Source organism: Balaenoptera ricei (genome assembly GCF_028023285.1).
Source record: "Balaenoptera ricei isolate mBalRic1 chromosome 7 unlocalized genomic scaffold, mBalRic1.hap2 SUPER_6_unloc_1, whole genome shotgun sequence".
NCBI classification, from domain to species: domain Eukaryota; kingdom Metazoa; phylum Chordata; class Mammalia; order Artiodactyla; family Balaenopteridae; genus Balaenoptera; species Balaenoptera ricei.
The window spans coordinates 273,576-290,069 of NW_026777444.1; the positions used below are offsets into that span (position 1 = coordinate 273,576).

General features: G+C 56.4%; 1 protein-coding gene across 1 annotated transcript in view; it reads right to left on the minus strand.

Moving 5' to 3' along the window:
* Positions 1-16,494, minus strand: part of GLI2 (GLI family zinc finger 2) — a 254,483-nt gene that overhangs the window by 182,772 nt on the left and 55,217 nt on the right. Inside the window, exon 2 of the mRNA XM_059912050.1 lies at positions 6,545-6,719. Coding sequence (XP_059768033.1) covers positions 6,545-6,689 — 145 coding nt within the window. The 5' untranslated portion in view covers positions 6,690-6,719. The remainder of the gene's footprint in view (positions 1-6,544; positions 6,720-16,494) is intronic.

The following is a 16,494-nucleotide window of genomic DNA, read 5'->3' on the forward strand; positions in this document are numbered from 1 at the left end:
TGGCCAATGACCTGGGGAGCCTGTGAAACATACACAAGCCCAGGCCCCGGCCCGGGAGATTCTGTTTCAGCAGGTCTGGGCAGCCTGGGAGTCTGCATTTATTATAGTCTCCTCACAAGATTCTAAGGTGCGGCCAAGCTTCAGCATCCTCTGATCTGGTCCTACCCTCCAGTGCGCAAGGCTGAGTTAACGAGGCTGGGGACGCGCTAAGGTCACCTATCCAGGACCCCCTGCGGGAGCCAAGCAGGAAAGGAACCACCCACATCTGATTTCCAGCCCAGCACCCCCTCCGCCTTCTTGAGTAGGAAGACACCAGAAATCTAGGCTTCCCACCACCTGCCCGGCCTCGGGAGGTCCACTAGTGAGGGTTACCAGAGAAGGAGAGGCTTTCTAAGTCAGGCAGAGCCTGCAGACCTAGGAAAGGAAAGCTGGTGATGGTTAATAAAGCAAACACTTAGCTTGGAGCTCACTTTGTACCCGGCACCTTACGTGTGCTAACTCAGGTAATTCCCACAATGCTATGAAGCCGGTACCGCTATTGTGCCCATTTTACAGATGTGGAAACTGAGGCACAGACCTGCCTGAGGCCAGCAAAGCTGGGCCTTAAGCAGGTGGTCTGGATCCAGAGGCTGGGCTGCTTCTGGCTACGACTCCACACTGCCTACAAGGAAAGAGGCAGCTCCTACCCCCCAGAGGCCCATGCGAAGCAGGTGTGAGCACGCTATACGTCGCCTGTAATTTCTGCACAGCCGCTCTGCGTGTAAGTCCCACTTTTCATGTAGAAAGACTTGCCGTGCCTCCCGCTGCTAGGGCACAGAGGGCCCAACATTTAAGAGTGATCAGAATCACCCAGGCTCACTGGGCCCCACTCCCAGGCTCTGCTTCAGGAGGTCTGAGCTGGGGCCCAAGTCCCGAGGATGCTGACGCTGCCGATGGAGGGGCCACCCTGGGAGCACCCTGGCCAGGACGTGGTGGGCACTCACCACAGATGCGTCATAGGATTGCTAAAGCCTGTCTTGACTTCGGGGACAAGGAAAGCTCACTGGGTCGAGACACAGCTCTGAGCTTTATGGCTCCAGCCCCTCTGATCGTCCCAGCCTGGAGGCGTGGGGTGGCTGGGTCTCTGGTGCCCAGCTGAAGCACACAGAGAGGTTCGGAAATATTTTTGGAAAGAAAATCCACTGTTGAAGAGGGAAATGCAACAGCATTAGGGAAGTTTCAGTGTAAAAAAAATGAGAAACATCTGAATCAAATTGCCTTTAAAATTATGCCATGTGAAAAATTAAAGGGAAAAATAACTCTGGGTCAAAATGTGTTTTTAAAGTTTGCTTGATGGCCTCCCAAGTGTTAGCACAACAGCTCAAGAGGCTGGGAAAGCCCCCACCGGCCAAGGTTTCTGCCATCTGGTCTGGCCACAGGGCCGTTTGTCCCTTGGGTACAGCCCTGTGATGCAAAGGTGTTTCTGACGCACATCATGGCCAGGTCGGTAGGGACTTGGTGGAAACACCTAGCCCCGAGCACGTCTAGCCTCCTGAGGCCGGGCGAGCCAGGAGACTTTTAAGGTCCTCCTGCAAAGAAGTCACAGCCCCAGACCTCCAAGAGCTGGAGGGGAGCAGGCGCTCTTAGCCCGCTGGAATGACAAGGATGGTGACAGATGAGACCTGTCCAGGGCTGGTGCAGAGGCTGGACGCTCACACACGGTACCAGCGGGCTGGGCTTTAAGACCCAAATCACCCACGAACAATCTAACATCACGATCTCAAAGCAGATTCAGGAAGGAGATGGTCAGCGTGGGAGAGGCAGGAGCCCCGAGCCCCAGACCCCGCTCTCCGTGGAAGCAGCAGGTGGCCTTGGGCAAGTCCCCGCCCCACCTCATCTCGGTCCCACCTACACACGGAAAGGCTCTGACCACCCATGAATCAGACGTGCCGGCCACTCCCCCACCCCCAGCCCGACACCCAGGACCTCCTGCGTGTCCTTTCCAAGCTTTGCCACCAGGGACTCCCACCTCCCTCATCGCCCACCTCCTCGCTCTGGACCCTTACTCCCTTTCTCACTCCGAACAGGGCCAAGGAAGCTGAGTGAGTCTCCAGATATGATCGGTAATGTGCTGGGGGGAATTTAACAACAGGCTCTGGGAGAGGAGAGGGGGCTGAGGCAGCCCTGATGCGTAGGTTTTGCCAATTTTCGTGGTGCAAATACTCCGACCATGGCAAGGTCAAGTGACCTACCTAAGGTCACAGGTGGCAGAGACAGAAGGAGAGAGTGACACTTGGCTCTCCCAAGTCGGCACAGTCTGGTTCCAGCGCACCTCTGCCTCTCGGACTTACTTTTTTTGTTTTTTGGTTTTTTTTGGCCACGCCACGTGGCTTGGGGGATCTTAGTTCCCCGACCAGAGATCGAACCTGGGGCCCCAGCAGTGAAAGCGCTGAGTCCTCATCACCGGACCGCCAGGGAATTCCCTTTACTGACATTCTAATAGTGGGTTCTAGAAGGCTGAAGGTCCTTAAGAACCAAAGGGATGAGTTACCTATGTGCAATGTACATCACCCCGAGTCCCAACATCTGGACAACCACTGCTAAGGGTACCTCTATGTACTATAAAGTTGTGATAGACAGGCTGGGATCTGGGACCTGGGACCCTTTGCTGCAGTGCCTGCACCTGGACAAATGTCTCCTTGAGCAACAAAATACAAAGAAACTGTAAGAGACTAAAAATAACTGCGTGCATGCGCAGCTGGGGCAAATTATGGACAACAAGATACAAAAAGACCAAAGAAACCCAACTGCCCCTTCCGAAGAGCTGGGAGCAACAGGAGGGTCCTGCGCATGCCCCCTGCACGCAGCACCACCAAGGGGGTGGGCAGAGCACCTAAGCCACCCCTCCAGCCGGACCCCTGGACAGACCCCTACCCTCACCCCATATAAGCAACAAGCTCACCCCCCCAGCAAGCAAGGGAACCTGTTGCTTTTTCCTGCTCCCCCCTACTACAGCAGGGCCCTGATAAAGCCTTTCCTGAATTTCTTGTCTGGCCTCTAGTCAATTTCAATTGATTGGGGAAGGCTAAGAACCCTGGTCGGTAACAACAGAGGTGAGATATAATTTGCATCCTGCTTTTTTACACTTTAATATTAGAACACAGACACATCCCTCCTAATGATAAAGTCTTGATAAACATTTTCAGGGTCTACATAATGTTCCATTCAACAGCCGTCCCGCAGTTTGATTAATCAATCCCCTATCACTGAACACTTAGGTTGTTTCCAAATGTTCACAGTTACAAATAATGTAGAAATGAAATCTTTCTGCCTAAAGGTATGCTCAGTCTTAGAACCAAAGTCCCACAATTCCAGGGGTGGGACTGAAGCTCCTGGAACCAGTGGCACTTGGCAGGGGGCAGATGAGGGGTCAGAAGCTGGCCTGCAAGACAGGGTACCTCCCACCTCTGGGCACCTTGCAGAGGTGGGTGATCACTGCCCCGCCAGTTCACAGGGTCTGGCCCTTCTGCATTCCTTACCACGTGCCCCCGACATCCTCAGACAGGGCTCCCCCTACTCCGGACAGATGTGTAACAGGCCCTGGAACACTGAGCTTGTGTAAGCCATCCTTTCCTTCCGGGAAAGCTGCAAACCACGGTGCGGATCACGGGGACGATCTTGTGGACTCGGAAGGGATAAACTGGGTGTCAGAAGGGCCAGGTGTCCGAGTGGGTGGTCACCTGCTCAGCCACAGGGAATGAGCTCAGTCCTGCCCCTGCCTCAGCAAACAGGCCTCCCAGACCAGGATGGTTACCCCATCTTTTCCAGAAACAACTCAGGGACAGGGCCCTGGACAGGCAGTTCTCAGCTCCCCGCACCCCTGCCCCAGCCCAGCACGCACCGGGCAGCACTGCCCCTCTCCCAGGCCTCTGTGCAGCCCCCCTGCCCTTCCCACCAGCCCCACGCCGGCGGGCTGAGCTCCCCCTGCCTCCGGCCAGCTCCTCACCAAGGCCACCTTCCCCTGACGTCGCTCAGGGCCACAGGGGACCCTCAGGCACTGCCTCCTGCCAGGCCTGGTGCCGCGTGCTGAGCTCCAGAGCGGAGTGCGAGCATCCTGGCCCTGAGGGGACCTCCGTGTGGGGGACACGCACAAAGCCCCTTGTGCTGCCGGGCACCCCATCGCACCTGTCCACAGGCCTACGCCCCTGCGGGCAGAGGGGCCCACAGCAGAGGCTCTTTGGAGCCGTCTGGGACTCCGGTTCGCTGTGTAAAAGAGGAGGCTTGCTCACAGCACCTCTGCCCCCAGGGGTAAGATTTAAGGAAGATCCGACGTCACGAGATCATATAGACTTGGAATAACATCTGCCAAACATCCCCACAACACAGATTAGGAACACGAGGCCCAGAGGAGGGAACGGCCTGCCACACCGGGACCGGGCCGGGGCTGGAGCGGGGACCCAGGCCAGCGACTCGGGGCTGCACCACCGGCCTACCTTGCCCCACCCGCGGAACGCGGACGTCACGGTCCCCCAGCCCCAGGGGACCCGCTCCAGATGCCACCTGCTCTGCCCTGACTGCAGGACGGCCCTTCCCAAGTGAGCCATCCAGAGAGGGCTACAGGGAGCAAGGGAGGCACCTGACTCGCTCTGGTGACAACGAGCCGCCTGTCCTGGGCGACTGGGCTGAGGGCCACGTCCACCCAGTGTAGGAACCTCACCAGTCAAGCGCTCCCCTGGGGTCGGGCAAGGAGGGGACGGGGCCTGCGGGGTGGGCAGGACCGCATCCTGGGGGGGGCGGGTAGAGCGAGGTCGGGTACCTCCGGGGAGCTGCTGCACCCCAAGCTGTAGGCCCGTGGCCTGCCCCCCCAGACCAAGACCCCCTCAAGCATCTGCGATTACTGCCCCATTGCTGACAGCCAGGTCTGATGCCAGAGGACTTCCTTCCCAGTTACGCCCTAATTTCTCTCTAATGACCACCTGAGTCTGTCCTCGGCTGCGGGACATGGCAGTGAATTGGGCTGCGTGGCAGCTCACGATCCACTCATGGCTCTGGGCTAGGGAGAGGCCGAGGCGGGGACAGCTGAGGGCCCAGGGGGCGGGTCGGAGATGCGCCGAGGCCACTCAGGCCTCAGAGGCCCATGCGTCTCTGCATCAGGCAGAGGGACAGCTTGAGGTGTCGCCACAGGCCAGGGTGGGCCCTGACCCAGGAGAAGGAACAGACCACGTGCAGAGCCAGCCAGGCCCGGGACAAGCCAGCCCTGGGACCACCGCCAGGCCCCCATCCTGGGCCTTCCATCCCCTCCTTCCACTCATCCCCTGGCTCCCGACACCACCTGCATGTGGTCCACCCTGGGCTTTGGCTCCTTCCTCCGCCCTCACAGAGGGAGGGCCTAGAGAGCCCGGTTCCTAGCAGGGACGGGGGTCGAGGAGTATCACGCAGAGCAGGAGTCCAAATACCCGAAGGTTGGCCTGGGATCTCCCCCTCCTGACCTGGGCCGCACATCCTGATAATGACCTCCAGCTGAGAATCATGGGGGAAAATAAAAATAGTGTAGTAACAATGACCTAGAGGCCCTCCCGTTCGCCCTGGAAACACTGACTCCTACCCGCTCTGAGCGGCTTTCCGAATCCCTGCGCTCTGGCGCTAAGCTGCGCCCAGCACGGCCCGTAGACCGGCTGTCCCAGCATCATCCGAGCGCTGGTTAGAATTTCAGAAACTCAGCCTCGCCCCGACTCACCGACTGGGGGTCTGCACTTGAACAAAGCCCCCCGCGATCTGCAGACATCAACATGTGAGTGGCGCGGCCGGCACTCACACCCCACCCCGGCGAAGGCGCGTTTCCCCCGCTGCTCTGGGAGCCGTGCTTCAGCGGCGAGAGCAACAGGGCATGACTAAATGCACTTCAATAAAAAGGGGAAGAAAAGAAATCTAAGTCTCTCCATTCCTCGGAGACAGAAATAGTTTTGTGGCCTCCAGATGGACCACGCAGACACAAGGGGAGGTCTCGTCTTCCCGCCAAACTTTCCCAACGGGATGCTGGCACGGACCAGTGGAAACCAGAGACTATTTCTCTTCGGGGCAGTAAAATGAGAGGCTGTGGCTCGGGGGGTCCTTCTGTTATAATTAAGTTGGCCAGAAATTCACCTAAGGATGCTAAATTCCGTACCTGACCCTCTAATTACAGCCAGAAGGGATCAGGAGACAATTACTTTCCAAAATAGCCCTTGGCAGGCCGGAGGCAAGCAGCAGCCTCTCTGGCACATCTGTGCCGACAGAACGCACCCCAGGGCTGCCCCACAGCCCAGAGCCTCCCTTGCCTTCCCTCTCCCCTTCTCCTGCTGGAGCCCGAGATGCCCAAACCCCCGGATTTGGAGCGGCTGGACCTTCGAGATCCACCCGCAGGCATCCACCCCGGTGCCTGGGGTCCCCAGAGCTGGGGCGCCCTCCTGCCGCCCCCCCACCATAAACACAGCATGGCTGCCCGATGACATCGGCCTCCCGTCTCATTCAGTCCAAACGGGCTCATGAAAAACACCCCCCGCCAACCATGCAGAACAGAAAGTACCTCCTTGGGTGGCTACCGCGGCCGCCGCCGTGGCCACTGTGAGGGCCGAGGCCTTCCTGCCGGGGTCGGGGAAAGCGACGCCCTCCAGGATCCCACTTTTGGCTTCTTTCTTGTCCGTGGCCGTGGCTGAGGCGGACGTCTCCATCCTAGCCACGCATAGTCCTGGGTGGCAGCCCTGGAGGAGGAGACAAAGACACTCACCAACGCGGCCCCCAGACCCAGCCGGGACGCGCCGACGCAGACTCCCAACCGCCGCCGCCACGCGCTCCTTCTCTGATCACTGCGAAGGAGGGTTTACTTAATTTTGAGAATTCTTCGTTCTGAGATTCATCTGGTCTTCTGAACGACCTCACGGACCACAGCCGAGCGTTTTTCACTGTCTGTTACCCCCGATTTTTCAAATCTAAGCAACAAGTTCCTAGTGCCGTGCGTGGCGACTAGCAAGAACCACCTTGAGAAATGAGGTCAGAAAGTAATGCCCCTCATCTCAGGCTCACAGGACGAGAAAAATCAATACAGGAGCCGCGACTTAGCGGTCCTCAGAGGAAAGCCTTCATTCTCCCGTTTCTTTGCAGCTCACCGGCTCCACCTTTCACTTACGCACGTGTATGTTCGTTCATTCTTTCATTCATTCGTTCATTCCTGCATCCCACAGAGTTTTCATCATTTACTCACTTGCACACATTCAGTCAATAGCTTTTCAAGCCCCTGTTATGCATCAAGCATTGTGCCTGGTGCCGAAGATACAACCCACAGAGTTTACATCCTACTTGGGAGACATAATAAATAAAGGGGGAAGATAAATGTATATTTCGTCCCTCATTAGTGAGAGAGAAGGAAAGAAAGCAGAGGGGCAGGATAGAGCGGGGTAGGAAGGGCAGGGGGGCTGCTGCCCTGCTTCTCTGAGGAGGGGATGGGATGCCACATGAGGGTCTGAGGGAGCCCACGGCAGCTGGAGGGCAGGGGCGGGAGCCGCGGGCCTGGTGGGGAGGAGGCCGGCTCGTTGAAGGAGCAGCAGGAAGGTGGGTGCCAGCCCTGGAGGGTTCTGGGCAGAAGGGGGACGTGACAGGACTCACAGTACGAAGGGGTCACTCTGCCCGTGTGTGGAGGGCAGATTTGGGGGATGGCGCACGACTGCAGTGACCCGGGGAGATGTTGGTTGTCTGGGTTAAAGGGACAGTGGCTCTGAAGGCAGAGCCCACAGGCCTTGCTCGGGCTTGGACGTGGGGTGTGCTAGAAAGAGGAGTCGTCGTGGGTTACGAGAGAGGAACCGGGGGATGCGGGGCCCAGGTAACACTCCATCTCCAGCTGGCTGGTGGGTCACAAGCAAGCGTTTTACTAAGTGATGCTTCATCATGTACAGATACGTCTAATTCAGTATTTGTATCAAATATTACAGAATAGACATTTGAAAGCCAATTTTCTTAAAAGAATGGGGGTAGTGTCAAAGATGGCTCCAATTTTTGGCTGAGCACTTGGACGACGGCACGGTGGTGCCGTTTGCTGGGATGGAGCACAGTGGGTGAGAAGCAGGTTCGGGGGCAAAAACCAGGAGCTGGGTTTGGGCCGTGTTAAGTCTGAGACGCCTATTAAGACATGCAGAGACTGAAACAGGAAGGGCCTACTGTACAGCACAGGGAACTCCATTCAATAACCTGTGATAAACCATCATGGAAAAGAATATGGAAAAGAACATATATGTAAAACTGAATAACTTTGCTGCACAGCAGAAATTAACACAATGTTGTAAATCAACTATACTTCAATAAAACATTTTTGCAAATGGCATTATTTCATTCTTTTTAATGGCTGAGTAATATTCCTGGAGATTGTCATACTGAGTGAAGTAAGTCAGACAGAGAAAGAGAAATATCATGTAAAGAGAAAGATATCACTTATATGTGGAATCTAAAAAGAAATGATACAAATGAACTTATTTACAAAACAGACACAGACTCACAGACTTAGAGAACGAACTTATGGTTACCAGGAGGAATGGTGGGGGGAAGGGGTACTTAGGGAGCTGGGGATTGACATGTACACACGGCTATATTGTACACACGGCTATATTGTACACACGGCTGTATTTAAAATGGATCACCAACAAAGGCCTACTGTGTAGCACAGGGAACTCTGTTCAATACTATATAACCACCTAAATGGGAAAAGAATTTGAAAAAGAATAGATACATGTATTATGTATAACTGAATCACTTTAGTGTACACCTGAAACTATCACAACATTGTTAATCAACTCTACTCCAATAGAAAATAAAAAGTTTTTTAAAAAAATATTTTTAAAGATAGGCAAGACTGTTGGAAATGCAAGGCAGAGCTTGGGGAGAGGCAGAGGCTAGAGATGGGAATATGGCAGCCACAGGGCAAGATCTCCAAGGGAGAGGGCGGAGGGGAGAAGTAGAGAAAGTTCCAGAACGAGACATGGGGCATTCCAACGTTTCCAGGAGGGAGAAGAGAAACCAGCCAAGGAAGCGAGCAGGGATGGAGGAGCAGGAAGGAAGAGAAAGTAAAATCACCGGGAGAGTGTGGGGGCCGGGAGTCCAACCCAAGAAAGAAATGCCAGGAAGGACTATCTCCATCACAGCTGCGCGGTGGTGACCAGGGCCCAGGTGGGCTCAGGGAGAGACAGAGGCACAGACATTTAGTCAGGAATCTTTGCCACGAAAAGAAGAAGAAAATGGGCAGCCACTGGAGAGAGCAGAGGAGGTCCACAGCTGCTGTTTCAGAAAGAAGGCAGGTGGGTCTGCACGCCGGTGGGAGGAGAGGGCTCTGGGCAGAGCCCGTGGATCGCGGGTGGCAGAAACCAAAAGCGATGGTCAGCTCCACCCCCGGCGGCTGCAAATCTTACATCCGCAGGCCCCAGAACTTCACCTTTTAAAAGTCTGCACGACACCCTCATGGTTTTCTAAGCAAAAAGTGGGAGTATGCAAGAGTGATGGGTGTGAAGCCAGAGGCGGCTGCAGCCTGGCCAGCCTGCTAAGCGAACAGCCCAAGCTCTGAACCTCCCGGATTTACCTCACCCAGCAGACTCTGGTTTCCAGTCTTGCAAAACCCCCGTCCAGAAAACCCAAGATGGATGAGGGACAGGGAAATCTCCCTGAGGATTCGGGTGAGTTATAGGGTTTCCTCTGGCTTGGAGATTTCGGGATCGCCAGCTGATCCTTTAAGCCTATTTGTATAATCTGTGCTGTAAGAGGCTGGCTGACTGAGCGGCCACCAGCAAGAGCCCCTGGGCCGCCTGCTCCACCTTCTTTGCCCCTTAGCCTGGCCGCAGGGACAACCCCTCCCATCCACCTGCCGGCACTTTGGGCCACCGCCCTACCCCATCCTCACCCCCCCATCTGATCAGCTGCAATTCCCATCATTTCACCCGCAAAGCACCTGGCCCGCGGGGCCTCTCCCAGCTGGCTGCTCTGCCTTCTGGGTCCTGGGCACCTTCACGCCACCTCTGGTCCCCCTCCAGGTCCCCCTCTACCCTACAGCCAAGCACCTTCCCCGAACCAAATCTGGCCGAGGCCTTGCTGAGCCCCTGGGGCCTTCAGGCAAAGTCTTCCTGGGTCTACCTGCAGCCTCCTCATCTCCCCCCACCCTTCACAAGCAGCCAGCCCTGACCCTGGAACACCCACCAGAAACCCTTCACCCTTTCTGTGTGATGGACTCCTACTCTTCCTTCAAGATGCCACTCAGATGTCACCTCCTCTGGGAAGCCCCCCAGCTCCTCCCCAATCATGGTCACTTCTGCTTCCAGATCCCTACAGCATCCCATCACCCCCATCTGTATTCATCATCACCACCAGGTCCGGAACTGCTCCCCACTCAGGCTGCCACGGAGCAACAGCTCAGGAATGCCGGGCAAGGACCGTGCACCTCTGAGGCAGGAAATCACAGCTCTTGGAAATACGAGTGATTTTGTGAACGATCTGGGTTTTCTTCCCAAGAAGCTCAGGTGAAGGAATTTAGGCTCAACTTTGAAACACCTTGAATTTGGAAGTAAGGACAAAAATCAAAATAATAGCTGGAACAACAAACCTTGAACAAGCATTTACCAGGTTCCAAGTTCTTTGCAAGAATGAGTTCATTTAATCCTCACAACACTTTACATAGGAAGAAACCAATGCTCAGAGATTAAAAAAAAAAGAGGTTCAGTCAAGAAAGGACCACGACAACTTCTGATAAGGGACATGAGGAGCCTGGAAAGAAGAGGGCCTGAGGGTTTTCTTGGGGCCCAGCAGCTGCAGCTGCCTCATGCCAACATCCCCCCCCACCTTATGTTGTCAGAGGGGATGGCATCCTCCCGATTCTTACAGAGGAAGAGGTGAGCTGCCCAAAGCCACTGTCCATGGAGGGAGAGGGGCCAGGTCTAGAGCCAGGTCCTCTGGCTGGGATGCTGCCCGAAGCCTCAGAGCGAGGCCACCCCAGGACCAGGTGGACAGAGTAGCAGGGAGGGGATGTATTCAGATTCCCACGACCCACACAGCAGTGGGCCTGGGAGTGCCTGGGCTTCCACGAGCGCCCATGGGGAGCTGACCCGGCTGGGGTGGGGGGTGTCCCCTGCAGGGACCACTGTGTCACAGGCCTCGTTTTCTACAGATCAGCCACGGCCCTCCCCCTCCCCTTCCCTTCCAGGAGAGGAAGGCAGCAGACAGAGCCGGGAGGCTGCGTAAGTCACAGGAATTACCGGGATTAGCACAATTTCTGGGTAAACACCAGGCGCCCAGGGTCCCAGGAAGCCCAGCTGGGGCCAGCAGGGCGGGGCGTCGGGTCCCCAGACCTCAGCTGGCGGCCTGTGGTGTATGCTGGGGGACTTCCCATGGGCTCCACAAAAGGTTCCGGAACAAGTGGGGCTGAGAGCACAGCGCCCACCAGGGCAAGGAGAGAGTCAACACCTCCACATTCCCCGGGAAGCCACGCTCCTGGGCTTCTGCCGGGGAAAGGGGGGACACCGGACCTGCAGCCAGGAGAAGCTCCCTTTCCATTTGGAGCTGCACACAGGGCCCTTGCCCCCCAGGGTCTCGGTACCCCTGGGGGTGCTGGCAGCACCCCGAGCCTCTGGAAACACTCCTGGTCCTTCTCCTGCCGATTCTGGTGCCACAGGTTCAGGCAGAGTGTGGGGGGCAAAATATCCAAACTTTTAAAAAAAGCTGCACGGGTGTTTCTGACGCGCAGGCAGGTTTAGCAGAAACTACATGGGGTCCGAAGACCGCTTCCAGCTTCTGAATAGTCGGTTCCAACTAAAGCAAATGGATGGAAATAAACGGAGTTTATCTTTGTTAATTTGGAACCGGAAGTTGATGTTTCCCTCGGGCATGAAGGTGGGTAAAAGGCATAGTGCCTGTGAGCCTGCCACCAGCACGAGCCACGGGTGTGCTCACACCACGTCATGGGGCATCACTGTGCTCACCACGGTGTTGCGCTCAAGGTCAAGGTCGGCATTAGACACCACCCCCCGACCTTGTCAGTTGTGCCAGCAAAGAAGCACATCTATTAACCTATGATCGCTGCAGTCAGTACAATTGGCCTCCTTCGTAATCCTACGCATTTTATTTTTTTACTGAAGTATAGTTGATTTACAATGTTGTGTTGGTTTCAGGTGTATAGCACAGAGATTCTTTTCCCTTATAGGTTATTACAAGATATTGAGTAGAGTTCCCTGTGCTGTACAGTAGGTCCTTGTTGGTTATTTTAAATATAGTAGTGTGTATATGTTAATCCCAAACTCCTAATTTATCCATCCCAATCCTATGCATTTACAGCATTATTCTGAGGAGGGGGCCACAGCACAGAAAAGATGAAGAACTTGGAGTGAAACGACTGGCTTGAAGAATAAATTAATAATCAGAGGTCTTCCCTGCTGGCTCAGTGGTTAAGAGTCCGCCTGCCAATGCAGGGGACACGGGTTCGAGCCCTGGTCTGGGAAGATCCCACATGCCGCGGAGCAGCTAAGCCTGTGCGCCACAACTACTAAGCCTGCGCTCTAGAGCCTGCAAGCCACAACTACTGAACCCGCACACCACAACTACTGAAGCCTGCGCACCTAAGAGCCAGTGCTCCACGACGAAAAGTAGCCCCCGCTCGCCACAACTAGAGAAAGCCCGCACACGGCAACAAAGACCCAACGCAGCCAAAAATAAATAAATTTATTAAAAATAAAATAATCCGAGGAGAATGAGCAAATCGCTCTGAGCCCTGCAATCCCACCACCTGGCTGCTTTGAGCTCTCCTGATGAGTGAGTCACAGGAATGAGAGCATCTTCCCCAGGCGAAATCAATCTCCGGGAGAGAGGCGAAACCTCGCTTCCCAGCGATCCCGGCCATCTCGGGGCCCTGGTGTTCTCACCTCCTGTCTGATCTCACCCGTGCGGCACACTGCCTGGGCCCCACACGCGTGGGCACACACGCAGAGCACGCACAACCTACAGCAACAACCGTGACCACGTACACAGTCACCTGTGTGAGTGTGGGCACACACTGTCACACGTTCATATAGGGCCACCCACAAGTGCACACAGTTACATACAGATGCACACACCACATGCACGCACACACACATACATGTATGTGTAGAGAGATACAGACACACACACACACACATACCCTGGATACACATACGCATAATAAACACCCGGCCAGCCTTGATCATAGACTTATTTTTGTGATCAAATGAGATAAAATGCGTGAAAGTTCCTGGAGTGAAAAATGCGTTGCCAATGCAACACTGATGAAAGGTAATAATAATTAACAATTGGGGTTTTTATAATTTATTTATTTATTTATTTTTGGCTGCATTGGGTCTTCGTTGCTGCGCGCGGGCTTTCTCTAGTTGCGGCGAGCGGGGGTTTCTCTTCACTGCGGTACGCGGGCTTCTCATTGCGGTGGCTTCTCTTGTTGCGGAGCACAGGCTCTAGGTGCACGGGCTTCAGTAGTTGTGGCACGCAGGCTCAGTAGTTGTGGCTCACGGGCTCTAGAGCGCAGGCTCAGTAGTTGTGGCGCACGGGCTTAGTTGCTCCGCGGCATGTGGGATCTTCCCGGACCAGGGCTTGAACCCATGTCCCCTGCATTGGCAGGCGGATTCTTAACCACTGCACCACCAGGGAAGTTCTGGTAATAATAATTACAACGACACTGTAACTAAAAAGATGGCAGCAGACTCTCTCTCTCGTGGCCCCAAGGTCCCGAGGACTCGTCAACATCCTCCCTGAGTGGATGACTGAGTCTTTCCATCTCCCGTCACCTCAGTGTTGCCACCTGGAAAATGGACATTCTAAAGGGCGCCCGAGACCCTAGGGACAGCCGTCCAGCACCACAGTGCCAGGGCAGCCACGGGAAAGCAAAGGGCGTCCTAGCCCGTCATGCTGGAGGCGTGAGGGAGTCAGACATGGGCATCGGCTCAGCCCCCCTGGATCAAACTGACGCTCGCTTTCCCATCCTGAAGGGACAGAGAAGGGGGTGAGGGGAGGGTTCCCCAGGACGGCGCCAAGCTGGGGACGCTCTGCTTGCCCTTCACGGCCAGGGACAAAATAACCTTCTTTTCAATGTGTGTATTTTCCTCCCCAGAGTGAGAGACGCTGATGCCCGGGCCAGCGCGGCCCACACCCGCGGTGTGTCCAGCCACACGGCTGTCCCTCCCTGTAACACAGAGCACCCTCCCTGCCCCCAGCACGGCTCAGAAGGCCGTGAACACCCTGCCGCAGTGGCTCTGCGGACATCGGGTCCCCGGGGGGGCTTGGCCCCAGGCTGGCCAGGCAGGCGAAGCTCTACAAGCGGGCGCCCTTTTCCAAGGAAGACAGGACTGGGGGAGGCCGAGGTTTAGTGAGGAGTTGTGCCTCTGGGGTCCCGGACACACCTCTGCAGCGCCAGCCGGCCGGCCTGGCTGCCACAACCCGGCTGCTCCCGGGCGCTTCAGGGCAAAGGCCTCCCCTCTACCCACTGTGGCCAGAGGCGGCACCATGCAGAAACCACTCTCCTAGCGGGGCACCTGCTTCTTTACCGTTCCTTAAATGTATTTTTCCAAGTAGGAAAGCTCCCTCACGTGCCCAGCCCCTGGCTTGCTGGTGCAGGAAAACAGATCATGACCCCAATGCACCGACTTGCTGGGCCAGAACAGCAGCCACGGAGGCCCCACCGATGGGAAATGCAGCAGCCAGCCTCAGATAAGGGGAGATGGGCATCAGGAGGGCCGGAGCTGGGCAAGAGGCTTTTTCTTTCCGGGAGGGTGTGGGTAAGAGCTCACCCTTCAGGTGGCATTGCAGCTTCCACTCGCTTGCACGCGGCTCCACTCCCAGAAAATACCAGGTCGTCTCTATGCCCCTGCCTCTGTCCCATTGCTTTCCTGCCCAGAACATTCTCTCCTCCCTGCTCTACGCAAGGAAGCCACGCTTTAAAACTTGGGAAGCCTGCCCTAACGCCCTCCCACCTGAACCCTAGTCAGAGCCAACCCACCTCCTGGTGCTGCTTCTGAGACTTTGACAACACGCCCTGCACACGTCAGCAGCAGCCGGCACCTTCAGAAGGGGACACACGGGGAGGGCAGACTCTGGAGAAAGGAGGTCCACGTTCGCATCCCAGCGCTACCTAGAGCGATGGATAAGAACCGAGTCCCCGGGGCTTCCCTGGTGGCGCAGTGGTTGAGAATCTGCCTGCCAATGCAGGGGACACGGGTTCGAGCCCTGGTCTGGGAAGATCCCACATGCCGCGGAGCAACTAGGCCCGTGAGCCACAATTACTGAGCCTGCGCGTCTGGAGCCTGTGCTCCGCAACAAGAGAGGCCGCGATAGTGAGAGGCCCGCGCACCGCGATGAAGAGTGGCCCCCGCTTGCCACAACTAGAGAAAGCCCTCGCACAGAAACGAAGACCCAACACAGCCATAAATAAATAAATAAATAAAATTAAAAAAAAAAAAGAACCGAGTCCCCCCAAGCCTCAGTTTCCTCATCTGTAAAATGGGGATGACAATGGCGTGTCCCTCACGGAGAGGATTAAGAACACAGGGCCTGGCATATACAGGGGTCCCGACTCAAATGCTCACCACATTATCCTAACTGCAGCCCCAGCGAGACCACCCACCTGTCTGCCAACTGGGGCAGGAAGACCTGACCCAGGGGTCCCGGCACCGGCAGGAGGCCTGTCCGAGACTGGACCAGGCAGCCCGTGGCCCCCCTTCCTCTCCATCCTGACCCCCCACCACAGGTGTCTGGGCCTCTGGGCTCTAACGTGCAGACGCTCAGGTGGGCATCTCTCTGAACGTGCTGTCCTGCTGACTCCAAATGCTGCTGTCTGTCCCCTTCCTCCATGGACAGGCCCAAAGCAGCAGAAGTCCCGAGCAGGGCCCGGGGTCTCTCCCCGCCCCGCCCCGCCCCCCCAGCAGGCGGCCAGCAGAGGCAGGCCCAGCTCGGCCCCTGGGCGCGCCGTCTGTGAGGTGAACAAGGGGCCCGCTGTGCAGCCGCCAGGCCAGACCCAGATATTTTAACAGCTGCATTGTGTGCTTCTGAGGCGCGATTCCTGAGCCGGGGGAAAAACAAGCTCTGCCTCTGCCCCAAGGAGGAGAAACAGACGGCCCTGGGCAGGCTGCAGGCCGGGAAGGCGCCCACCCGCAGGGGCCCGCCGGTGGAGGGCACGGCGGGAACAGGCCTGGCGTACGGGCATCACCGGCACCAAGGCCCCTGCCAGGGCCCCTTCATCCGAGCCTGGGGAGGGGCGGGAGGCAAGGACAGAGACCCAGTGAGTGGAGAAAACCCCCGAAGGAGGCTCTGAGGCGGGAAAAGGACCAGAAAGGCGGGGAAGTGGCTGCATAACAAGGTCCAAATGCTCTCCATGGCACCAAGGCCCCACTCGGGATCTGCCCCCATCCACCCCTCCAGGCTCACTGCCCCCCAGGTCCCCCCCGAAATCGCCCAGTTTAACATACTTCCAGCTCTGCCTGCAATGCTACCTCC